This window comes from Microtus oregoni, unplaced genomic scaffold, assembly GCF_018167655.1.
Source record: "Microtus oregoni isolate MIOR12 unplaced genomic scaffold, Mior012 000050F_ref0000143, whole genome shotgun sequence".
Lineage (NCBI taxonomy): Eukaryota > Metazoa > Chordata > Mammalia > Rodentia > Cricetidae > Microtus > Microtus oregoni.
Window position 1 is genome coordinate 1,700,835 of NW_024543256.1, and position 27,528 is coordinate 1,728,362.

The 27,528-nt window shown below is 38.9% G+C and overlaps 1 protein-coding gene across 1 annotated transcript in view; it reads right to left on the reverse strand.

The window, feature by feature from the left end:
* LOC121437073 (55 kDa erythrocyte membrane protein-like) overlaps window positions 1-22,603 on the reverse strand; it is a 29,817-nt gene extending 7,214 nt beyond the window's left edge. Inside the window, 6 exon segments of the mRNA XM_041636925.1 lie at window positions 375-571; window positions 5,940-6,008; window positions 9,198-9,283; window positions 12,742-12,820; window positions 13,112-13,255; window positions 22,309-22,603. Of these exon segments, the coding sequence (XP_041492859.1) occupies window positions 375-571; window positions 5,940-6,008; window positions 9,198-9,283; window positions 12,742-12,820; window positions 13,112-13,255; window positions 22,309-22,410 (677 nt within the window). The 5' untranslated portion in view covers window positions 22,411-22,603.
* Window positions 22,604-27,528: the final 4,925 nt, after the last annotated feature.

Genomic DNA, 27,528 nt, shown 5'->3' on the forward strand with positions numbered 1-27,528 from the left:
GATATGGATTTTTCTACCACTCTAATGGTCATGTGGGGCAGCCTTGCACTAAGTGAGCAATCTGACTAGAGGACAAGAATCTGTATAAAGGACACATACTTAAAATGTGCCGGTTTTAGAAGTTTTCTTAAAAACAGTACTGAGTGGTTGAAGGTATGCAGGAAGCAGGGGGAGGGCTCTATAACTAGTTCCTTTGCCTGCAATAAATGGCCATAAAATGAACCATATCAACTCCTGTGAACCATTCCTTATCCATTACATAAAGCAAACTAGGACATATGTGTAGGAAAAATGAAAAATATACACAAAACAGATTTCTGAAGCTAAGCAATTAGTTACAGCAGGGGCTTTCCACCAGCATAAACGTAGCTCACCATTCCTGCAGCTCAGGAGAAGGGATCAATCCTGCAGACTCCTTGGAAGAGCCTTCCACCCGCCCCTGCCACCAGTTGCTGTCATCTTTGTTGATAATCTGGATAATGTCTCCAGTAATAAACTTCAGTCCTGCCTCCTTACAAGGGATAAGATTGTCCTTTTTGGGATCATAGTCGAACTGTGCTCTCATGAACATCTGGAAAAGAAGGCAAAGAGTACCTCAGGAAAAACACCAGTGGCTAGAGAGCATATACATAAAAAGTCCCACTGTAAGGAAATGGGAAATGAGCAGGAATGAGGCAAGAATAGTAGCAGAGACTCAAACATGTGCAGCTTGGATGTTCCTAACTACTTACTGTTGTGTTTGGAGAAGAACCCAAACTGATTCTTTTAATAAGAAAGTATCTTCCATGAAATGCCAGCTATTGAATCTCAGTTGTCCATCTCAGAGTACAGATCTGCTACCATCCATCTGAAATGGATCTGTTTCCTTGACAAGATACTCTTATGAATATGGTAAAGTTGATAAACCCTTTTCTAGAGGACAGTCTAGCAATATAAATGTGTTTATCATCGACATTTTTGCCCTACCTTGATTACTATGCATTTATCTTACATAAAACGAGCTGCTCGTAATGATTATGTAAATAAGCATGTGTATCACAGCATTATTTTTAAGAGTGAAGTATTAGAAACAATTTAATTTCCTAAGACATACTTATTTATTCATGATAAATGGTTAAGTATCTGCTGAGTATATTACCACACAAAACCTCAACTTTTAGAATATCTAATGTCCTTGGCAATCCTGCTGACTATATGAAATAAGAACATTATTAAACAAAATAACACCCAGAATGGTCAAAAATTTAAAAAAAAGTCATAGAAAAAAGTGACTAGAAGAATTTATATTAGAATTTAATACTGATTTTCTTGGTTAGTTTTTAATAATCAACTTGACATAACCTAGAGTAATCTGGGAAGAGGGAACCTCAATTGAAGAATAGCTTCAGAGTGGCCTGTGGCCATGTCTGTTACAAATTGTGTTGACTGATGACTTGATATGGGAGGAGCCAGACCATTATGGGCAGCATCATCCCAGCATCATCATATGGGCAAGAGGGCTAGTGTAAGAAAGCTAGGAGAGAGCAATCAAGAGAGCAAGCTAGTAAATAGCATTCCTCTGTGTTCCAGCCTCAGATTCCAGCTTTGAGTTTCAACCCTAGCTGGATACATTGTGACCTGGAAATGTAAGCTGAAATAAACCCTTTCCTCCCAAGTTGCTTTAAGTCAGAATGTTCTGTTATAGAACAGAAAGCAAACTTGGACAATGGTCATCTGTGGTAATAACATTAAGGAGCATAAATAAAGCTCAAACAAATAATGAAAGAAATAATGAGCAGAAAGAATTTAAATAGAAAACACCATTGAGAAAACCTAAAAGGGTCAACTGGCTCTTTGAAAAGATTAATGAAATTAAGAACAGGAAGGTTACAGTTTACTAGTAAAAAAGCCACATATAATGGCCCACTCCTTTAATTCTAGCAGGTGGACTCTGTGAGTTCAAGACCAGCTTAGTCTACATAGTGGTTTCCAGGACAGCCAGAGCTACATTGTAAGACTCTGTTTTAAAAAACCAAAGCAAAAACCAATTTACTAGTAAAGATCTTAAAGATATTTAAAAGGTTTTAATAGGATATTGTGATAATCAAGCATGACTGCCCACAGATGGTGGCACATAGGTGAATCTCAGAAACTTGCTGGCCATTCAGCCTAACAGAAATTGTGAGAGACCCTATCTCAAGGGAATAAGTCATTGAGCAGCAAAGAAGAATACCCAACGTCCTCCACTGTCTTCTGAGAGTACACACAACTCTACACACATGTGTATATGTATACACACACTCAAAATGTAATCTTATGAACAACTTCACATCAATACATTTGACAAGATCCTATGGTTCTTCTCTGGTCAAATTTTGAAACAGCTTAAGAAATAAGTTATTCTTTTTTTTTTTTTCGAGACAGGGTTTCTCTGTAGCTTTTGGAGCCTGTCCTGGAACTCCCTTTGTAGACCAGGCTGGTCTCGAACTCACAGAGATCCGCCTGCCTCTGCCTCCCGAGTGCTGGAGAAATAAGCTATTCTTACCAAAATACAAATAGCAGAGAATTTTAAGCCTCCAAACTCATAACCATAATACCCAAATCTAACAAAAATTGTCTAGTTTCTCTGAGGATCAAGAATATAAAAATCCAAAATGAAATAGTACATCAAACACAGCAATTTATTATAAGGATATGAAGTCACAATCAAACAGGATCTCATTCAGCAACACAGAGTTTGTGACATTAACATAAAATGGAGAAAAATCATATGATCTTGTCACTAGTAACACACAAAGAAAGAAACCAGAAGGTAGCTCCTTGAATCTAATGAATACCTTCAAAAACCTTATAGCTCGAGGCTGCAGGGATGGTTAAGATGGCAAGTACTGTTCTTCCAGAGGACCTGAGTGTGACTCCCAGCACCCATATTAGGTGGCTCACAACCAGCTCCAGGGAAATCTTGATACTTGGCCTCTATAAGCTCCTGCACTCATATGCACATACACACAGACACATAATTAAAATAATAAAAATAAACTAAAAAACCTACAGTCAACATACTTTACAATGAAATACTAAAAGATTTCTCTTCTATACTGAGAAATAAAGAAATATTACACCATCATCACTTCTACTGGGATTTTATAAAGATGTCTCCTTTCTCCAAAATGATATGGAGATTTAATGCAGCGATAAATACATAGACTAACTACACAAAATATGCCTACATATATGACTTACGATAAAAGTGATGGGGCATATATCATATGAAAAGGATGTTTACTTCAATTAATAGTATTGAGTCTACTGATATCCATATGGAAAAATTGAAACCTTTACCACTTACTTTACAATAACCTACACAAAAATCAATTTAATTCTACATGGGTTTAGAAAAAAATATAGAAGAGTGTCCTTTTGACCTTGTAAGCAAAAAGAAAATTAAACAAACATAAAGTGTTGATTATATGAGGGAAAAAGGTAGCAATTTTGATTTCATTAGTCAATTAGAATCTTCTTTAGTCATTAATGGTACCATGAAGAAAATTAAAAAGGAGCATATTTGAGATACACATGACAAAGGACTCTTCACTTCAGAAAATATGAGAGACTCCTACAATTTGGTAAGAAAAAATTCAAGTTTTACCAAACAAGTATATTTAAGTGGCAAAAAACATATAAATAGTAAAGGAAGCATTTCCCAATTATCAGAGAAATACAATGAGAATTATGACATAATATGCACCCAGATAATGGCCAAACAAACAAAACCAGACAATTCTAAATTTTGGTGAAAAATATGGAAGAAACAGAAGTGTCATACAAGTATATTTGAGAATATAAAATGGAACAACTACTTTCAAAGACTGCTGGGCAATATCTTCTAAAATTAAAACATACCTGTGCCTTAAAACCCATCAATTTTATCCCCCAAAGTAAAGGTATAAAGCACACATTCAACAAAGTTCATAGCAAAAAAAAGCTGGAAACCTAAAAGTTCAGCAGTATCAGAATGGATGAGTAACTACAGCACATTTATACAATGAATCAGAGAAACTGAATCATCTATTGCTACAAGTAACCTGGATGATTAATTTAACAATTCTGAATAAATGCAATGGCATTCAAAAGAATTCCTACAATATAGTTCAATTTAAATAAATTTCAAAATGAAGTAAAATTCTTCTCTTATGTTATAAGTCAGGGTTGTGGTAATAAGGCGTCATAGATGCTGGACATATTCTGCTGTGGGACAATGCTCCTGTACCCTGTAAAGATTTGTCATTTTTATTGGTTTAATAAAATGCTGATTGGCCAGTACAGAGGCAGGAAGTATAGGCAGGATGAACAGACTAGAAGAATTCTAAGAAGAGGAAAGGCTCAGTTTGCAGCTGTCATCCAGAAGCAGAGAAAGCAAGATGAGAAAGCCTCACTGATAAAAGGTACCAAGCCACGTGGCTAACATAGACAAGAATTATGGGTTAATTTAAGTTGTAAGAACCACTTAAATAATATGGCTGAGCTAAGAGGCAGAACAGTTTATAATTAATATAAGCCTCTGTGTGTTTTGCTGTGACTGAATGGCTGCAGGACTGTGCAGGACAGAAACTTCCATCTACAATATTCTGACTTTTGAATTGGCTCAATTTATGTGCTCAGTTTATGAATACATACAAGTTTTATACTTGTGATCTATTCACTTTGTTATATGTATGTACATAAACAACAAAACTTCAATTTAAAAGCTTAAGACTATACTATCATACTACAGGTAGCCTATGATAGAAATTTCAGGTTTGATATTTTATTTATTTTTATTTGTTTTTACTTATGTGTACATATGTGCAGTTGCCTGCGGAGACCAGAAGATCTGATCCCCTAGAGCTAGAGTTATAGACAGACTACTGTGAGGTACCTGATGTGGGTACTATGAACCAAACTCAGGTCCTCGACCATCTCTCCAACCTGAGATATTTTTAAAAACCAAACCTTTTGCACATCCATTTTCCAAGGTCCTGTCCCATCTATTCCTCAACTACTAATAACCTGTTCCTATCACCTCTATCATTGTCTTCTTCCTCAAAGAAAAAGGAATAAAGTGCTGAGTGTTGAGTTGATATAGTGCTTACCTTCCAAGGATGAGGGAACTCAGTTTGATCCTCAGAACTCACATTAAAAAATTAAGCTTAGTGTCATACACTTTTATAAACCCAGAGCTGGGAAGGCAGAGACAGAGGATCCCTGAGGCTCACTAGCCAACCAACCTAATCTAATTGTTGAGATTCAGACTAGGATGGGGCTCAGTGGAACTTTGTCTCAAAGAAAGGGAAACTAGTGAGATATCTCAGTTGATAAAGTGCCTACCACACAACCATGAGGACCTAAGTTTAGATTCCCAGAGTCCACTCAAAAGGCCAGGCATGATGATGTGCTCCCTGTAATTCCAGTACTAGGGGAAGACAGTTAGGGAAGAGACATGTGAATACCTGAAGCCCATTGGCCAACCATTCTATCTAAATTAGTAAATTTCAGGTTCCCTGAGAGACACTGCTTCAAAAAAATAAAGGTGAAGTGAGGTAAAGAAAACACATTTAATATCAACCTCTAGCCTCCACACTCATACACACACATGTATTCATGCACATACACACTCAAAGGACACCCCCTATATATAGACAAAGATGAATGACACCTAAGGAATAACACCCAAGGTTGTCCTCTGCCATCCACACATGTGCACTTGGACAGAAATGAACAAGCATACAGAAATAAGAAAGAAAAGAAAGAAGAAAAAGAGATGAGCTCTTATATTTTAGTTGAGAGAATGCATAATAGGATTCTACACCAAGCAGATAAACACCTGTAAGAGACTCAGAACTTAGTTATAGAATTGTGTCACTTTTAATAAAATCTCAAAGAACACAAAACAGCACAACAGAGAAAATTGTATTACATACCTGTAGTGCAGGAAGACGACTCTGCTGATTAGGAATTACTTTTAATGAGATCATTCCTTTGGTTTCCTTCTATTTAAAGAAAAAAGAAAAATGAGACTGTAAAGAAAACTAACTTGGGTGACATGAGTTTCCACTATAGAACCATCTTTATAGTTTGAGCTTTGGTCAGATACTACCTCCTGAACCATGAGAATGTCATATGCTCCCTATGCCAGCATAACCAAAGACAAAAATAATAAAGCAAAACCTCATGACTTTCTCCTCTTCTGCTCTTGGTCCCCAAAAGATTCCTTGAACTTCCTAAAATGATCACAAATATACCCATACTTTTTTCTACCCCAATGCAAAGATTCAAATATTATAGTCACACATAAACATGATGCACACATATGTAATTTTGTTTTGGTTTTTCTATATAGCTGAGGCTTTCCTTAAACTATGACCTGTAGTAGTATGTTTTCATCAGGACTGCCAGCCCACAAATAATGACACAGAGACTTATTATTAATTATGAAAGTTTGGCCTTAGGCTTTTTTCCAACTAGCTCTTATGACTTAATTAGCCTGATTTTAGTGATCTACACTCTGCCATATGGCTTCGTTACCTCTCCTCTGTACCATATGTCTGACCTCTTCAATGTCTCTCACTGGCGTCTCTGAAACACCTAGATTCACCCCAAGTTCCTCTATCTTCCTGGAAGTCCCACCTATTCTCTCCTGCCGAGCTACTGGCCTTTTAGCTCATTATTAAACCAATTACAGTGACACATCTTCACACAGTGTAAACATTCCACAACAATGACCCTTCCGTGTACTCAGGTTTTCTCTTTGGATTGACAGCTCACAAATAATGACATGGAGACTTAGTATTAATTATGAAATCTAGGCCTTAACTTAGGCTTGTCCCACTAGTTCTTGTAAATTAAATTAATCCATTTATTTTAATCTACGTTCTGCCATGTGGCTTGTTCCCTCACTTCTCCATACTGCCCATACTGCTTGCTCTCCATATAGCTGGTCACTCTGCCTTCTTTTTCCCATTGTTCTCTCTCTGCCCAGAAGTCCTGCCTAGCTTTTTATTATGCCAAACGCAGCCATACATTTCCACACAGGGTACAAACACCCCACAACACTGTGCGTCAGGCTCCCAAGCGGTAACACAAATAACTACAAGTAGATACAAGTTTAACTTGTTAGTTTTTAAAAAAATTATTCAGTTTGGTTTTGTTTGCTTGTTTTGAGCCAGGTATCATTCTGGAATACAGCCTGGAATTCACTATATGGCCCAGGATAGCCTGGAAATCAAGTGATAGTCTGCTTTGACCTCCTAAGAACTGTTATTATAGGCATGAGCTATTGTACCCAGCTCAATGATTTTGTAATTTTGTTACCATAAGTATAGATGATCATCCTCTTTTTTTTTCCCCTTGGTATAGATTTTATTTGTACTTTACATGTTCTAAATACAAGTTTTCTGACCAAATATTAACAATAGTTTCTTTGATTATTTAGATTATCTTTTTACTTTGTTTTTTTCTTTTTTTATTGAAAAAAAAATTTCTGCCTCCTCCCAGCCTCCCATTTCCCTTCCCCTCCTCCCACTCCTCTCCCCCTCCCCCCACTCCTCTCCCCCTCCCTCTCCAGTCCAAAGAGCAGTCAGGGTTCCCTGCCCTGTGGAAAGTCCAAGGTCCTCCCCTCTCCATCCAGGTCTAGGAAGGTGAGCATCCAAACTGGCTAGGCTCCCACAAAGCCAGAACATGAAGTAGGATCAAAACCCAGTGCCATTGTCCTTGGCTTCTCATAAGCCCTCTCTTATTCTTGCAAGTTGAATAATAAAAATACACTCAACTATCCCATACAAATGTTTTCAAGTTATGTATACATTGTATAATGGCTAAACAGTTAATTAACATATGTATTGCCTCACTACTTATTTTTGTTGTGAGAATACTTGAGATCTACTCTCAGTATTTTTAAAAATATAATTCATAATTATTATAGTAACCATGCTGTACTATGGAGTTATTTTAAATGCATTCATCTTATTTATGTGGAATTTTATAGCTTTTATTGCTCCATGATCCCCACCCATCCCTAGTCCCTGATCAAGACCTTCCACTCTCTACTTCTACAGGTGTGCCTTTCTGGATTCTACATATATATTAGTTTATGTGATGTCTATCTTTCTGTGTCTGGCTTGTTTATACAATGTCCTCCTGGTTCACCCATGTTGTAACAAATAATGAGATTTCCTTCTTGTATAAGACAGAACAGTAAGTATTCCATAGTATGTATATACCATATATTTCTACTGCATTGGACCACTGACTCCAAGCCTGCCTAGAATGAATTGTGCTGTAGGAATTAAGCATATTTTCAAAAAGTTGTTGGCCAACAGTTTTTTGTTTATTTTCTATGGTTTCATATTAGCTTATGTTTTTCTAATAAGAATTAGATTTCTCTAGAATGATCAGCTCTTTTCTAGTGTACCATCTTCTTAGCATATGCTCATTTACAAGCAGCCAGTATGAAAGACCCACTTGAAGAGTCAATTTTTCTGGCATCACTCTTGTTACTAACTATGATATTACTGGAGAATCCAGGAATAATTAGGTAGCATATTCAAAAAGGAAGTTTAGAGAGTTTCAGGAAAGATGTATTCATACAGGTATGCATATCCTCAGGAAGAACTCTCTTGCTGGATCTTTTGAGGATGTCCACACCTGTGTGAAACTGGTACCTACAGGAGCAGGTTTGGCAAGTAAGAATAGGGACATAAATACCTTTTCTAACTTCTTGCTGAATCCACTGAAGCACAACTGATATATACATTAAAATCAGCTTGTTGAAGCACAAGACAAAATGAAGAAGATGGCAAAATGTCAGGAAGAGCAAACAGGAGAGGCAGCCCAAACACCACACACAATACTGCACATAAAAGATTCTGAGAATACAGACTGAATGAAGCTAACCCACCTGCTCAAAGCCAGAGCAAGAATACAGTACACCACAATCTCTAGATGCCCAGCACAACATTCTTGTCATTTTATGAGACTGATGTTCAGTTATTGGCCCTGCTCTGCAGTTTTACTAAATTAAAGCAGAGAAACATCATTTCTTGGACAGAAGATCAGAAGTGATAACAGCCCTCTCAATAAGGTAACCATGCTTTTGCAGAGAAATGAGATATAGACACCAGTGCCCATTAACCCTTCATGAATACAGAAGACAGTCTTTCTCTAGTACAGAAAATACGCACCATTGCCTTCTGCAGCTGGTCTACTGAGTGATTAGTCACATTTGTGCCATTGATTTCTAGGATCTCATCCCCCACGTGAAGAGAGCCTGCCATTAAACAAACAAAAACCTCAATGTACAAAAGAGTAAAAATTCAAACAATAGCTGTCAGTATAGCTCAAGAATACCACACAAAAGGAACCACAATCTAGGGTATTTTAGAAAATAAATAAAACTCAGTTATTAGAAATATTTAACTAAGAGAGATAAACAAATATGGTTCAGAATCCATCTAGGACAGTTCAATACTGCCTTGTCCTTCCTGATATCAGTCATCCAAGAGCTTCATAAAAGCATCTCATCTTTGAATTCCTGGAATTAGAACAGCTGCCAACTCCAGGAGACTATTAGCCAGTGAGTTCAATGTTTCTTTTTTTAAATTTTATTTATATTTCATGTACATTGGTGTTTTGCCTATATGTCTATGTGAGGGTGTCAGATCCCCTGGAACTGGAGTAATAGTTGTTAGCTGCTATGTAGGTGCTGGGAACTGAACCCTGGTCCCATGGGAGAACAGTCAGTGTTCCTACCCACTGAGCCATCTCCAGCTCCTAGGTTCAATGTTTCTTTGTTATTGTTAAACTAAACCTCCAATGTGTTTTTATTTTATTTAAATTATTTATTTATTATATATACAGCATTCTGCCTGTGTGTATCCCTGCAGGCCAGAAGAGGGCACCAAATCTCACTGCAGATGGTTGTGAGCCACCATGTGGTTGCTGGGAATTGAACTCAGGACTTCTGGAAGAGCAGGCAAAGCTCTTTACCACTGAGCCATCTCTCCAGCCCTCCAATGTGCTTTTAAATGGTTATTCAATGTTAAAATTCTATGTGAAGGCTGGTTACCAAATTCATGTCATGTTACCTTGAATTAAAAAAAAAAAGAACAAACAAAGATATAGTAAGGGCCAGGCAGTGGTGGTGTATGCCTTTAATCCCAGCAATGGGGAAGCAGAGACAGGTGGATCCCTGTGAGTTTGAGACCAGCCTGGTCTACAGAGCAAGTACCAGGACAGGCTCCAAAGCTACAGAGAAACCCTGTCTCAAAAAACTAAAAACAAAACAAAACAAAACAAAAAAAAACAACAACAACAAAAAAACCCAAAAAACTATAAAAAAAAACATATTAAAACATAAAAGGGTAGGAATTAATGATGTAGGAGACTCATTGGATTAGCCATACCCAAATATTGGGCATAATTTCTAGTACCCTACAGGCTATCTGCAGCTGCAAAAACATGCTATATTTTAACTTATTATTCTGTTCTTTCATTGCTCCCTAAAATATATTTTAGTAAATGATGCATCTGAAAATTGCTGGCACTCTAACATTAAGGAAATACAATAGTTAATTATAATTACTTAATTTTGGTTTCCCCATTTAAGCTGTTTATAAAATAAATAAAATTATTATTTTATAATAAATGAGAAAATCCAAGCTCCAGGAAGGTAGAGAAATAGCTTTGTTTACTGTTACATATCAGTCATATGTAACGGGTACATATAGTAATGAGTCACTTATTAACTAAATGGGAAAAATATCATTATAAAACAATATATAAGAAGTGCAGAGGGCTGCGTGGTGATAGCGCACGCCTTTAATCTCAGCACTCGGGAGGCAGAAACAGATGGATTTCTGAGTTCAAGGCCAGCCTGGTCTGCTGTTGGCCATGCCAGAGGAGCAGCGAGTTACAATTGAAGTTCCAGGTGTCAGCCCAACAGAAGGGAATCCCCTGATGGGCCAATCTTGTTTAAGCAAGGCCACCGGACTTCAGACCCTGGAATGTCTTTTGCTTCTGCTCTGCCTTTCCATGTTTGCTGTGGTTCTCTTTCTCTGGTATCTAGCATGGTGTGAGTGGCCGTGGGGAGATCTCCACAGCCTATAATATAGTAATATCTCTCAGAAACATCCCGTTCTACTGGGCATTTTTACCTGTGGATTATCAAGATAACCCCTCCCCAAGATGTACTGTCTAATTTGATAATAACAATGATAGCTTATACAGAGTTTTGGTGAATAAAAATAAATACAAGGATATGGTTCACAGCCAGGGTCTGTGAGTTTCACCTAAGGAGCTGCATGGATTGTAGCTCAAGTTAATGACTAACAACTGAGTCCCAGTAGCCCAGCTAGCTTAAATTCTCTTAACCTTAATGTTGGGAGATGTGTTCACAGGTCTCAGAGTGCATCACAGCTGAAACAAAGCTTTGAAAATAATGAAGTTAGACTAAGATATTTTTGTTAAATAACTTTGAGGGGAAAACCCAAGAAGACAATCTAAAGTTTTAGAAAGGCACTTAGTTGAATACAGAACCCTTTAAAGTCAGGGAATAAGAACAAAGCAGACCAATTATTACTGGCTGACGTATTGTAAGGTTTGGTTGATGACCAAAGGTGATGACTAATTCCTTATACCCATGTATGCCCTCAATCTCCTGATATAAAAAACTATTAATGAATGGATATGTACACTAAAGATTTAAAGTAGAGCTGAATGATTCTTTTTCATATATAAAAGTTTAGGTTTGTGATTACTTTAAGATTCCTTATAAGATTACCTTTAAAGATAAGTAATAAAGTAATTGGCCCTTTCTTTGTAACTGCAAAATGCAGCCTGACAGTAAAAGACCTTGCTGGCCACATGGTTAATCTATAACAAGTTGCTTGGGTATGAATGTATGTGGGTTCTTGGGATAAATTGGTTTTTGCCTGTAATACATAAAATGCTGAATCATATGAGGGAGATAAAAACATGTTTTTTACCTATATTCATTCACTTGAGAAACTGTTTTAACTCTTGTATTGCCTGGAAAATGTTGGGGTATAAAGGCTATAAAACAACATGAGATGAGAGAGACAGAATAAAGGGAGAGAATAAAGAGAGAAAATAAAGAAGAAGAAAGAATAAAACCATCAAGAGAGTTTGTGAGTGTCTTTTTCCCTAACGTCCCTCAGACAGAAAGTTTAGACTTGCTGACTCCATGGATTCCTGTCAAAGCCCTGTCTGTGCTGCTGGAGGCTGGTCCCCCAGACAGCAGTACTAGTCTACAGAGTCATTTTCAGGACAACCAGGGCTACATAGAGAAACCCTGTCTTGAAATACCAAAAGAAAAAAAAATGTACAGAGGAAGAGATGGTGGTACTGAGTAGTTTATACTAAGATCTTACCATGCAATTTTCTAAAGAGTCAGTTTGGGTGTATATTTTTTAAGACAAGTTTTTTTTTTCTGTGTAACTCTGGCTGTCCTGGAACTCACTTTGTAGAACAAGCCTGTCTTGAACTTAGAGATCCACCTGCCTCTGCTTCCTGAGTACTGGGATTAAAGGTATATGCCACCATGCCCACCTTAAAGAGTTATTAACTCAAAGAATCTCTTGGCACTTTCACAAAAATGATATCAGTTTTGAGGACTATAAACTTCATGTCCCACACCACTGAATAGAGAGTAAATAATTAATCCCAGAATAAAACTAGACTTAGGATCCCTCCTCCCTGCCAGAGTACCTTGTCTATGAATCATGCCACCATGGAGAATTCTGGCCACAGTACATGACTGTTTTTCATTCAGCTTCAAAGTAATTCCCTGGAATAAAGGCAATGGAACAGTAAGCTTTGTTTTAAGCCCTTTCTGAGGATAATCTTTAAAGCATCTAAAGAAAAAAATTGCAGAGAACACCATTTACATTTATATCAGGGTCAGTTCTCAAATAGAAAAAGCAGGAAGCTTGCTTGCTTTGAAAGAAACTTGAGATGGGGACAAAAAACAGTGAAGCTGGCAGATTGTACAATTCTATGAGTGGCCATTGGCAGTTTTATGGCCCAATGATTTTACTAGTAGAGAATAAATGATGATTACAATAGGACAAGAAATTACCATGGGCTCCTCTGTGATCTTCTCAAACTGTATGAGACGTACTTTCCTTGCCTCTTGCCCTTTAGAATGGGCAGGGCTACCTGGAACAGTAGACCCATTGGTGTACATGTCCTCAGTGGCAACATTCAACTGATTCAATGCAGCCTGTCAAATGAAAACAGATTAGTGGATAAAACAGCAAAGGCCCATGGACAGTCAATTATCTGTAATTAGAAATTAAAAAGCTTTGAAAACCCAGTTCTTTAAGATAAAGGAATGATTTTTTATTAAAAATATTCTGAGGGATTAGAAAACTCAGTGGTTAAGAGCACTGGCTGCTCTTTGTGAGAACTTGGGTTCAATTCTCAACACCCTCATGACAGCTTACAACTGTCTATTGAGATGCAAAATAGTACAGAAATTGCAAAGGGCCAAACATAAACACCCGCTTACTCTATGGTCTAGCAATACTACTCTTAGGAGTTAATTCAAGATAAAAAAAAATCTGTCCACATAGGAACTTGTATGCAGATGTACATAGCAGGTTTGTGTTCCCAATAGTCCACCCAAAAGGAGACAACACAGTTGTTGACACACAGGAAAACACACAAGCCAGTTGTTCATGAATACAAGAAGACAAACTACAAAATAAAAGAGATGAACTCAGAAACCTGTTGAATAAAGGAAGTCTTATTAAAAAGAATATGTACAATATGATAAAATGTATGTAAGATTTTAGAATAAACAAAACTATTGTAAATAATTAAGACAGTAGTTGTCTTGAAGGGAAAGGACTGGCATAAGAGAATTAGAATGCTGGTAATATTTGATGCCATGATACAGTGTATAATAGTATACTCAAGATTTTTGCATTTTACTGTATTTAAAATTTACCTTAAAAAGTAACCATAAACAAGGTAGGCAGTGGCGTCGCACACCTTTAATCCCAGCACTTGGGAGTCAGAGGCAAAGGCAGGTGGATCTCTTTTTGTAGACCGGCCTGGTCTACAAATCAGAGTTCTAGGACTTTACACAGAAAAACTGTCTTGGAAAACTAAAAAACAAACAAACAAAAAACCAAAACCAAAACAAAAACACCATGAACAAATATGAACTCTAGGCAGTGATATACAGTCTGAAGTTCTTTGGGGTGAAATATCCTGACATCTGCACCTTGCCTTCAAATGCAAAAAAAAGGGGGATAGATGGGTAGTTCTAGGTAGATATATGTGTTAAGGCAAATAAAGCAATATGTCAATTATAGAAGCCATAATGATAATTTTTTCATCTTTTCAGTAAGTTTAAATTTTTCCAAATACAATATTGGTGAAGAATAGCATTAAGGGAGTAAAAGGGGGGATTAGAGAGAGAGAGAGAGAGCTCAGTGGTTAAAAGCACTTGTTGCTCTTGCAGAGGACCTGAGTTTGGTTCCCAGCACCTACTTAGTGGCTCACAACCACCTGTAACTCCAGTTCAAGAGCATCTGATACCCTCTTCTGGCCTCTGTGGGCACCAGGCACAAAGGTGGTGCATAAACTTATACACCCATAAACTATAAATAAATACTTTAAAAGAGTGGGAGAATGAAAAGGGAGCTGGGGAGATGGCTCAGTAGGTAAAAATGCTTGCTGTCCAAGTAAGAATACCTGAGTATAAATTCTCAACACCCACATAAAAAGCCCAGCAAGGCCATCTATAATCCCAGCTCTGTCTGGGGTAAAGATGAGTACCAGCATGGCTTACTGGCCACCAGTATAGCTCTAGGTTCAGTGAGAGAGCCTGTCTAGAGAAAGTATGATAAAAAAAAGTGCTATGGCAAGACATCTGGCTTCTGTGTTAGTGCATGGTTGCACACAATTGTATGCATGTATACATATAACACACAGAGAGAGACAGTGTAAAAAATCGTAAAAAGGCAAGCCATTAGGTACGGAACTGGAACTCTTGTACCTGCAGGTAGGCACATAAACTGGGAAAATATTATTGGGGTATCTCTCCTCTGAATTTCATTAGTTATTTGCATAAGAACAGATGAGAGCAGCTTACTAATGACTACACCACCTATTCAGTAATCATTAACCGCCAAAAGACCCACAAGGAGGGTCCAATATATACACAAAGAAATACTGATGGACTCAATCCTGTATAGGTCTTGTAGCATTGTTTTTTAATGTCATACAATTTAAAGTTTCAATTACTTGAGAGTAATTTGAAGATATTTTACCTTTCTTATTCTACAAATGTTTGTACCTAAAATATTAAATCAAAACCAACACAGCAAGTCAGAGGAGGAAGAACTAGTATGAGTTTGGTATGTGGACACAAGCTTAAAATGATGAGCAGCTATATACTAGCCACACCCAGGGGTAGCCCTCAAGGACACTGGGAGATGTGGAAGGTCTTCTCAATAAATAGAGCTGTGATAAGTGTATCTTGCCATTCATTTTTCTGGGAGAAAGAAGTCTTATGTGAGAATGTATACACTGCTGAAATAAGTTCAGTGGCTCGCCCATGCACAGAGGGAAAAGGGTGGAAAGATGAGGGGCAAGGAGGTCTTGCCTAGAAACTTGTGAGACGTTATGCCTTATAACATGGGTATGCTCTTCAAAAACTGTCAACTTACTGCTTCCTTTGTAATGGAAAGGACAATGAGAACTGAAATAGTTTCATTTACTGGGTATGGGTAACCTCAGATGAGGGAAGTGTTGAGAAAGAGAAACTGCCTTGTTTTGCAGCTAAAATGTCCAAAACTCACATGACATGGTCATATGGCATTTATGTTGTAACACTATTGAAAAGGTTGGAGTTTGAAAATTAACTTAGCAACACAGAACTTTACACAAATCCGAGGTAATCTACAACAATCCAGTGGCAGTATAGTCATTGTGTGGGAAGACACCATGTAACCCTGACAAGGGGGCTTAGAGGTAATTTTTAAACTGTTTACATCAAAAATAAAACAATGTGAAGATAATTATGCTACCTTCACCACAAACAGTGAAAAAATTAGTGTATTCACATTTACTTAGAAACATACAAATAATCTTTGGAAGGCACAGTGATTATTTCGAGAAAGGGAGAAAGTGGTTGGCTACAAGATGGAGTGAGAAGGAAATTGCTTTCATGAGCTGACTTTACTCACCACACCTTGCAAATTATGAACTATGTGTATAAATTATTTTAAGAAAATAATTTAGATTTATCCTTTAATTGTAGCACTTAAACAGAAGCAAGCAGATCTCTGTGAGTTCGAGGCCAGCCTTGTCTACAGGGCTATACAAAGAAACCCTGCCTTGAAAAAAAAATACATGAATAAATAAACAAAATAAAATAATTTAGCAAAATAATATATTAAGTAGAACTTAAAAACCCAGAACACATCACTTAACAGAAAAACGTACTGTCTGAATTAGGTTTCTGGCTCTTTTACTAACTGCTGGCTAACTTTGGATTCTTGACCTTCTTGCACTTCTGTTTCTTCAACTGTAAAATGAGGATAGTAACAGGATGACTTTACTGGGTTGCAAGCTTAATATAATACTTAGAAGCAGTTGGTAAATGTGGGCTATGGTTACCATGCTACTGTATAGCTCTCTGTTGGGAGTGCTGACATACTAGTAATACTGAAAGATGCCACTAAAGAAAATACTCAGCATTCAAAGCCTCATGTATCCCTCCATTTTATATCACAATGATTAATTTATATTCAGGAAAACGGAACTCTACTGTTCCCACCAAGTTCTCAAAACAACATTCCTTTCTACAACTGGCAAGATGGAATTTTCTGACATGAGTAGAATTCCCATTTAAGTTGGCAGCCTGACTACTTATGTGGATCTCATCCTCCCTTACTTCTTAGTCAAGCTATTTGAACCTTTAGAGACAGGGTCTCATTATGTATCTCAAAGGGGGCTGGAATCACAATCCTCCTGACTCAGACTTCCAAACACCAAGATTATAAGCACACACCACCACACCCAGGTTTTCAGAACAAAGTGGGAATAGAAAGAGAACACACACTTTTCATATCACCCATGGAGAAAACATTAAAGCATCACCAAGGATAACAGATTTCATTCAATAATTCTCTAAAAGACAGAAAGTAGGCAAAGGAACAGTCACTGATCACTCAAGTCTTTAGCTAAGAAGAAGGGCCATACTACTCCACAGACCATCAGTCTGAGGTCAGAAATCCAAGAAGGGAGTCATGGGCTGGAAACATATTCAAAAGCTGTGACTCTGTGGATCAGCTCCACTCTCAAGGCAAGAAGGCAGAGGAGCCAGGTCAGTTGGACCCAGATCAGAACTTCTCCAGAGAACAGCTTTTCTTATCTCATAGGCCAGAGCTCCAGATCACAGCCGTACAACCACCTTAAGCTGCAAAAAAAGGCTGGAAAAGTAAGAATTTAGCTAGATAACATCTTGCCATCCCAAACAATATCAGGGATCTGGAAATCACTGACTTTCACATTTTTGGATTCACCGACAGACAAATCTTAAAAAAGTTATAAAGAACATATTGTAAATGCAAGCAATGTAACAAATTAAGATATATATGTGCTAGAGGCTGAGAAGTTTAAAGAGATGGAGAAGAGTACTTAATCTTGTCCCCTTAGAAAGGTGAACATCAAAAGTAATATCTGCTTGGACAGCTAATCAAAAAAAGATATAATTTTATATATATATTTTATTGAGAAAAGGAGAAAAAAAACAAGTTTCCACCTCCTCCCAGCCTCCCATTTCCCTCCCCCTCCTCCCACCCTACGTCCCCTCCTCCCACCTTTCTCCCCCTCCCCCCACTCCTTTCCCCCTCCCTCTCCAGTCCAAAGAGCAGTCAGGGTTTTCTGCCCTGTGGTAAGACCTAGGACCTCCCACCTCCTTCCATATCTAGGAAGGTGAACATCGAAACTGGCTAGGCTTCCACAAAGCCATCATATTACGTAGGATCAAACCCCCGTGCCATTGTCCTTGGCTTCTCATCAGCCCTCATTGTTCGCCATGTTCAGAGAGTCCAGTTTTATCCCATGCTTTTTCAGACACAGTCCAGCTGGTCTTGGAGAGCTCTCAATAGATAATTTTCTATCTTTTTTTTTGTTTTTTGTTTGGGGGGGCAGGGTTTCTTTGTGTAGCCCTGCCTGTCTTGGAACTCGCTCTGTAGACCAGACTGGCCTCAAACTCACAGAGATCTGCCTGCTACTGCCTCCTGAGTGCTGGAATTAAAGGCATGTGCCACCACATTCTAGCTATAATTTTCTTTATTGTGACTACATATCTTTGCAGCAGAGGCTGGTGTCAGATGTCAAGTTGTTTCACTTACCTGATTCGCTGAAGTTAAAGTCAAATTACCTCTAGACAATTTGGTCTTTTAAAATTATAAACATGATGGAAGGTCATAGACCTATCTATGAATAGTTAAACTAATTTTGAAAGAGAAGTGGTAAATATCAGTCTAACTAGTTTCAAAATTTATTATATAGTTTCAATAAAGTCTTATTTATAAACTAGGTATAGTAGCACCTACCACATGGTAATCCTAGCACATGGGAGGCTGGGGCAGAAGAATAAGTCTGAGGGTAACCTGGAATACAAAGTGAGTTTGTGACAATCCTGGGCTACAAAACAAGACCTGGTATCATGTTGTCTTCTTGAACTCTGAATCCCGTGCTTCTATTTTAACTAACTCCTGAAGTCTAAGGCTTATGAATTACTTTACTGCAAATGGTTTGTAAACATTACTTTTTGACCTCAAAATATGGATCACAAAGTAGAGACAAGAATTTAATTTTTCTTTCTTTTCTTTTTTGGTTTTTCAATTCAGGGTTTTTCTGTGTAGCTTTGGAGACTGTCCTGGAACTCGCTCTGTAGACCAGGCTAGCCTTGAACTCACAGAAATTCACCTGCCTCTGCCTCCTGAATGCTGGGTTTAAAGGAATGCACCATGACCACCCAGCTAAGAACTTAATTTTAATCAGCTAGGCCTGGTGGTGCAGGTTTGTAATCTCAACTCTCGGGAGTCAGAGACAAGGAGGGCTGCCAAGAGTTTGAAATCTGCCTAGGCTATACAGTGAGATGATATTTAAAAAATAAAACAGAACAAACAACAAAAACTGCCAGGCATGGTAGGATTAAAGGTATGATTTAAAACCCAGCACTCTGAAGGCAGAGTCAGGCAGATCTGTTTTGAGTTTGAGGCTATCCTGGTCTACATAGTGAGTTCCGGGCCAGCTAAAGCTACATAGTAAGGCCTTATCTTAAAAGAAAACCAAATAAACAAATAATAAAAACAAAGAAATGGTTTGACGAATGTTGTTTTATACATAATCTCAACACTGGTCTAATGGCTATGCAGAAACCAAGGGCCAAGTATTTGGAAATACAGTTCAGTGTTTTAGGTGGAATGGAGCTGCTTGTGTTTCCTGTTTTATTTCAGTGGAAGAAGTCTGTGCAGATGTCCAGAGTGCACTGGACAGATAAGCAAATCAGCCAAGGACCTTTAAACATGTGGCCTTTGGATTGATATATGTATTTAGTGCCTGAGAAACAAAGCTCTAGTTAATGTATGATTTTAAGACAATACCTGCCAGAAAAATCCTGATTCTTGGGCTTTCCCGTGTCTCCAGTTCTTTTCATTTATAGTTAAATAGTTCTAAGCTCTATACTTCCTTAGGGAATTGTTAGTTTCATGGCTTCTCTAGCTTTTTTATTGTAGTTTTCCCCTCACAAAGTGAAACAGTTATGTCCATGTGAATAGTGGGTACTTGTGGACATCAGATGGGCTCAGCCAGGCATCTACACAAGACTGGCAGGTGGTGTTAAGGTTCTCCTAGGCTCTTCTTCTGTATTTAGGGTCACTCATCTCCTTGGACTGGGCATTCTAAGTTCTCCATGTGGAAGCAGTTGGCAGAGGGCCTAACAGTAGACTGAACAAATGTTTGTTCATTCCTGTGCTCACCAGTTCACTGCCACTTGTTCTGAAGCCAATTACTTTAAATGAGAAAGTCAACTATATTTGTCCCTCCTCTATTCACCCCCATTACCCCTGCCCCCACCCCTGCCAAGTTATTTTCATCTATTTTTTTTTATTTCAACTTCCTTTGAGAAACTGTCTCTGCCCTTTGAACTGTGCTACAGATGTTTCCTCTGAAGGAGGTGTAGGGGGCTGTGAAACACTGCAGAGAGCCCAGCATTGCTGAAGCCTGCATTTTGTATAATACAGGATGTACGGGGCAAACAGTACTCCAGGAAAAATGGAATAGCCTATAAAGAAAACACCAAGGTTCAATGCCATACATTCCATGTACAATAGCAGAAAGCAAGTCTTGGCTGAGTCAGAAGGGAGCAGCACGGTCAGTGAATCTACTCCTGATTATCATTCTACCAAAGAAAGAGCACCTTCTTGGGTCTGGTTGTCTCATTTGAGAATGGGATATTTCCATTCAAAGTCTGTGTTTTCAGAGAATGTACACTAGAAAATAAAATGTCATTTAAAAATTATTTAGTATTTACCCCAATTTTCTCACTACTTAGTATGATCTGTTGGTTTTCTTCCTTTCCTGTCCTTCACTTCCAGGATATTTATGACTCTAATTTTTAAAACCGGTAAGACTTAGATACCTTACAGATAGGAATCTGGTTTTATTGTGGTCACAGAGGCTTAAGTAGATTAGCGTTTTACCACATAAGTTCTGCTCTTTGCTCTTTGATAAGACACTGAACTAGAACATCAGGAACAGATATTTCTTTCAGTAGTCATGACATTTGGGGGTCTGCTAATTCATTGCTGTAAAAAGTTAAATACATTTAGTTGTGACAATTAAAAATGTCCTGAAGTCTGACTTGTTGGCTCATGCCTATAATTCCATCACTCTGGAAACTGAGGCAGAAATGCCAGGAGTTCAAGGCCTGTCAGGATAATAAATAAAGTTACAAGCTAGCCTGAACTACAGTGTGAGGCCTTAAACAACAAACAAAAAGCAAAATGTCTTCCTACTTGTCAGCAGGAAAGATAAAATTTCCTGACATTTAGTTGGTGCACAGGTTCTTCCCCTAAGCAGTGAACTGCTCTGTCAGGGTTACTAAAAGAGGACCGTGGGTGTGGAACATAGAAAAGGCAAGATTAAATAACCGTACTTCCAAAACTGGCTGGGGGAGGGTAAATGACACCAGAGGTTAGGAAAAGAAAACGGGAAGAAAAGAATCAGGGAACCAGAATACAATTGTCATAAACACATTTTTTTCTTACCAATTCTTCACTTTTCCTTTTTTTTTCCCTTCATCTAAAAAAAAAAAGGTGATCAAAACACATAAGAGGGTTTTTTGCTCAAGGTACCATTCCTGTAAAGATTTTTGGTTTTATTTTTCCCAGTTTCTGAGCTGGAGAAATGGCTCAGCCGTTAAAGACTAGAATCACAACCAAAAATATTTTTCTCAGTTTCACCTAGTATTATCTTTGAACATTTTGTTTAAGTAATGTATGTTGTTTAACAATTGTACCTGCTTGTCACAAATCCGGCTTTGCTGTATCGTAAGCAACTCAATAAATCTCCCAGAAGGGACTAGAAAGTAGAGGGAGCAGGGTAAAGGAGTAGAAGTAAGCAGGGTTCACACTATAACCTACTGAATTTGAGTAAGACATGCTACATCTAATATAATCCATAGCCTCTTCTGGGGGCCTCTGACTCCGCAGATTAGTAGTTATTTACTGTTTAACACTGGAATATGAAGGCTACACTAATTTACAACGAAGTACAAGGGGACCTGCTGAAATGAAATGTAAAGGAACACAGGGCGAGTTCTTTAGAGCACGAAGTTGGCTTTCACAATGTCTGTGAGACTGAACACAAATGATCAACAACCAACCAGGCAGATCTTCTCTTGGATGTGTTCCTTAAAGTCTTTCATTTTTCTTCTTAAAGTCTTTCTGTTACCATCCATGAGCAAGTTTTCTTTGACCTCAGTAAGCATTTGGTCCTAGTCAGCCTATTGGGATTTTTCACCTAGGAGGGCTGCCCCAGACAACTATTCACCACACCCAGATCTCAGTATGAACTCGGCCCAAAGCGAAGGCCTTCACCCTGGGAACAGGACACTCAAGATCAGGTCCTCCGGGGCAGATCACCCAGGAACAAGGCTACGGATAGGACAAATCCAGAAGTAGATGGAAAGGCCTGGAGCCGAGACCCAACCCGAACCCCGAGGACCCCAGAGGTCCAGCTAACCTCAGGTCGGTTGCGCTTCTGTAGCAAGTGTTCCAGGTAGAGGTCCGAGAGCGCGGTGCGCATGCTATTCCCACCCTCGCCTTAGCTCGACTTGAGCGTCATCTCGCAGGAGCACCGACACCGGGACACTGGAGCTGTAGAGTTTAAGCCCGGGAATCGCAAACCGGTAACCGCGGCCTGTTCGGAGGCGTGGGAGACTGAGGCGGAGGCAGGCGAAGGCGGGCGGAGGCGGCGGAGGCAGCGCAGGCGGCAGAGGAGGAAAGGAACTAGAGCTGCGCCAGCCCCAACCCCGCAGGCTAAGAGCCAGAAGGACTGGGTGGAGCAGTACCCACGCTACGCCTACTTCCCGCCCTGTCCCGCCCCAAAGCCCACCCACGCCTTGGCCTTTCTCCTGCCTAGCGATTGGAGAAGGCGTACCTTAGGGCTGCTGGGACGCTCTGCTCTTGCCACGCCTCTGCGGGCCTGAGTTGTGCAATCTGCAGCTTTAGAAGATAGAATTCCATCTCGATTTTACCCGCAGGCCTGAAATACCGGAGCAGATCCAGAAACGTTCAGCTACTGCATCTGCTGCCCCTTTACTATCCATGAGTTGCAACCAGCAGGCCCCTGGTTCCTAGCTAAGGCAACCCAGGAGTTGATTTTACATCCAGATAGCTGGGACCATCAGGAACCAGCCAGCTTTCCAATGAAGCCTGAAGGATACAGGGGGTTGACGAGATTCAAGGCTCTTAAATCAGTGTGGTCACAGGCCAATACACCTTTCAAGTTTAGACTTGTGAAAATGCCTTTAAGCTCCTGTGCTGCTGGTACCATCATTTATATTGGTGTATGCTGTTCAGTGATGAAAGATGGGATTGCCTCAAGAGTGTTTTTACTTACTCTCCCACTGCTGATGCCACACAATTTCTAGGAATCAGCCAAAGCCAATGGAACAAACAATTTTTAAGAATCAGAGTAAGATCCCTAAACATCCAAATGCCCTGGAGACAAATAAAAGGCTTTCTGAGCAAAATTAATGTTTACTAGGCCTAAAGGCTCCTTGGGAACCCTGTCCTAAAACCATGAGTTCACATTATTAATAACTTAAACCATACACATATGCCTAGAGGAACTAGTTTTAGGTGGAGAAAGAATGAAAGGCAAGAGAAGAGGGGAGGGGAAAAGGAAGGAGGGGAGATTGGTTCAGAGAAAGAATACATCGAACAGTGTTACAGAATGAACAACCCTGTAACACACCTGTGTACATATACAAGGGTACTAAACAATAAAAATAGATGAGTAAAGAGGGTCTTTTATTAACTGAATATGGAACTGGAAAAGGTGAAATTGGGACATTGCTTTATGTGATATGCAAATGGGGATGAACCTCGTTAGTGGACTGCCTAGCCAGCATGCCAAAACCAACAAAACAAAATAAAAACAAAACCAAAAAAAAACCCCTTCTAATATATATTCCTAGCATTTAAGAGGTAGAGGTAAGAGGAGCAGAAATTCATTGTCACCCTCAGCCACATAGTGAGTTTGAAGGTAGCTTGGGATACAAAGTCCTTGTCTCCAAATGTAAATAATAAATAAGGAGAAATAAAAACTTCTTTAAAAAAAAACCCAAAAGATAACCAGGCATACTGGCACATACTTGTAGTCTCAGTACTTGGGTGGTAAATACAGGAGGATCTTGAGTTTAAATCCATCTTCTGCTACACGGTGAATTGAGACCAACTTGTACTGCATCAAATACTTTCTAAAACAAAAAAATCCTTAAACTATAAGGGAATGGGAAGATGACTCATTGGCTAGGATTACTTACTGTTCAAACATCAGGATCTGAGGTTTTTGTTTTGTTTCCATAGTTCTTATTTTATTTAAAAAAAAATAAATTCTTTTTTTCATACATTACATTCCAACTGCAGTTTTCTCTCCCTCCTCTACTCCCAATCCCCACCCTCTCTCCCCTCTCCCCAAGATTCACTCCTCTTTCTCTTCAAAAAATAAAGAAGCACGCTGGGCAGTGGTGGCACACGCCTTTAATCCCAGCACACGGGAGGCAGAGGCAGGCGGATCTCTGTGAGTTCGAGGCCAGCCTGGGCTAGTTCCAGAACAGGCACCAAAAACTACAGAGAAACATTGTCTCAAAAATCCAAAAATAAAATAAAATAAAATAAATAAAAAAGCAGGCCTCCTAGTGATATGCACTGAACATGGCGTAACAAGTTACAGTAAAACTAGGCACAAACCCTCGCCAAGGCTAGACAAGGCAATCCAGTAGGAGGAAATAGGTTCCAGGAGCAGGAAAAAGACTCAGAGACAGCTACACAAGCATAACATATATGGAGATGACCTAGCTCAGACCCATATAGAGTGCTTGTGATTGCCACTTCAGTATATTTGAGTCCCTATGACCTCTGGTTAGTTGATTCTATGAGTGTGTTCTCCTGATGTCCTTAACCCCTCTGGTTCTTATGATCCTTCCTCTCCTCCCCATCTTCCTAAGGATTCCCCCCTGGTTCCCTCTAGTGTTTGGCTGTGGGTGTGTCTATCAGTTCCCATCAGTTGCTGGATGATGCCTTTCTGAGAACGATTATGCTAGGCACTGATCTATGAGTATAGCAGAATATCACTAGAAATCATTTTTGTTGACTTTTTTAAGTGCCAGTGATATTTGGTTCTATCCTGAGTCTCTGGGATAACCAGTCTCTGGTTCCTGGGCATCCATGCAGTGTGAGGTGTGGGCTACCTCTCATGGTATGTGTAGACTTCAAGTTGGATCAGTCATTGCTTGGCCACTCCCACAAGTTCTGTGCCACTATTAGCCCAGCATATTGAGCAGGCAGGACAGAATGTAGGTTGGAGGTTTTGTACTGGCTTGATATCTCAGTCCCAACGCTGGGAGAATTGCCTAGTTATAGAAGATGGGAGATTTGGGCTCTATATCCCCCATTACTAGGAGACTTCACTAGGGTCACTCTTGTAGATTCTAGGGAGTTTCCACTGTATTAGGTTTCTACATGGCTTCTCAAATGCCCCTCAATTCCAGTAGTCTCTTCCAGTATTCTCTCCATTCATCACTAGCCAGTTTGGATGTTCACCTTCCTAGGAATGGACGGAGAGGGGAGGACCTAGGACTTACCACAGGGCAGAAAACCCTGACTGCTCTTTGGACTGGAGAGGGAGGGGGAGAGGATTGGGTGGAGGGGGAGAAGGGTGGGAGGAGTGGGAGAAGGGTGGGAGGAGGGGGAGGGAAATGGGAGGCTGGGAGGAGGTGGAAACTTGTTTTTTTTCTTTTTTCTCCTTTTCTCAATAAAAAAAATGGAGAAAAAGAATGATAGTTACATACTACAAAATTCACCCATTTAAAATTAACACTCACCACTACATAGCTTGTCTTCATCCGTTCAGGATGCTGTAATAAAATACCATGAATAAATAGCTTGTAACAAAAAATTAATCAACCAAAGAAACAAACAAGAAATACCATTTATTGGAATAGAAATATGGCTTTAGTTAAAAATACTTGCTGCTCTTCCAGAAGACCTGATCCAGATCCTGGTACATACATAGGATTGCTCACAAGTGCCTGCAACTCTAACCCCAGGGAATCCAACACCATCTTCTGTACTCTGAGGGCACATGTACACACACATGCACACATACTTAAAACTAAAACAAATCTTAATAATTAAAACAACCGTTTCATTGTAATATCTAAAACAGTCGACTATCAAGGGATTAGTGAACTATACACTTATCCTTCTTGAAGAGAAGTATAAAACTCTACAGAATTAAAGAAGAGTTATTAATAAAGACATAATTTGTCTATAATTTAGAAGACTCCATTTCTTCAAGTTGTCGGAGCTGAATCTATTCTACAGAGTCAATGCAATTCTGGAAAGTTTATGGAACTTATCAATTTATTTTTTATATGTATGGAATTATAATAAAACAAAAATAGTCAAAGTAGCCAGGGTATGGTGGCACATCTTTGTGATTCCAGCATTCAAAAGACTGAGGCAGGAGGATTTCCATAAGTTCAAGGTCATTTTGGAATACACAGTAACACTATCACATAGAACAAATAAAAGGAAGGGGAACTGGAAATATGTTTCACTGGGTAGTGGTACTTCTTTCTCTTGCAGGAGACCTAGGTTCAGTTACCAGCACGTGCCTACATGGTGACTCACAATCATGTATAAATCCCATTCCTGCTGATCTGACACCGCCTCTGGCTTCCAAGGGTATAGGCACACACATGATGCGTATACTTATATTCAGGCAAAAACACTCAAATGCATAACATAAATTTAAGCAAATTTCAAATTGAAATAGAATAGAGGGAGAGAGAATCAGAGAGGGTGGAATGAGTAGAATAACCAGAGTACCATTGAGAAAATGTTGGAGAACCAATCTTCTAAATTGTAGTACCTTATGGTATGGCGATGAAAGGAGTGTGGCTGAGGCATGTAAAGTGAGTCAATGAAATAGAAGAGAGGAGCCTAGAAATACATTACACATATTCAGACACTTGATAATATAACTGAGGTGGCTTTGAACAGTAATAGTCTCATTGAGTAGTAATAGCCATACTAGGTACTCATTTATAAACAGAAACAGAAACTAATTAGGGGTGAAGCAAATACTGGATCCACACTACTGTAGTTGGAAGGACTGAATACATAGTGACTCCTTGAGCAAAAATTAGCTGGTATGCTTCCTGGGGCAAAGGTGAGAATGGAAAAGTACTGGAGGGCAAGGTGGCTGACTCAGAGCACAGGATAGGTACTCACACAGCTGTCTTTCAACATTTCCATGCCTTTTATGGTTGGCTGGCTTCAGTTCAAGGTAGTCATTGTTCAGAATCTGCTTTTGCTCCTTGGAATTTATTGCTTCTTGGAATTTATGACAACTATTTGCTATTCTTGATTCCTAGAACTGCTTTTCAGTACAGAAGTTCAGCTCAAAGTTCATGTGTGGAAAATTATAACTTTCAGCAAAATGAAATAATGAGATTGAAGTCATACTACAAAAAGTTAATTTCAAGTAGCTTAAGGATATAAACATGAAAGGCAAAATTAAAAACACTCAGAAAAGTAATATGTTACAATTCCTTTATGTCTTTGGTGGTTAAAAGGATTTTGTAAATACCAAAAAGCAACAATTATTATATTAAATACTTCTCATTAAAAAATATCATGGGATGGGGCACATACCTTTAATCTCAGGACT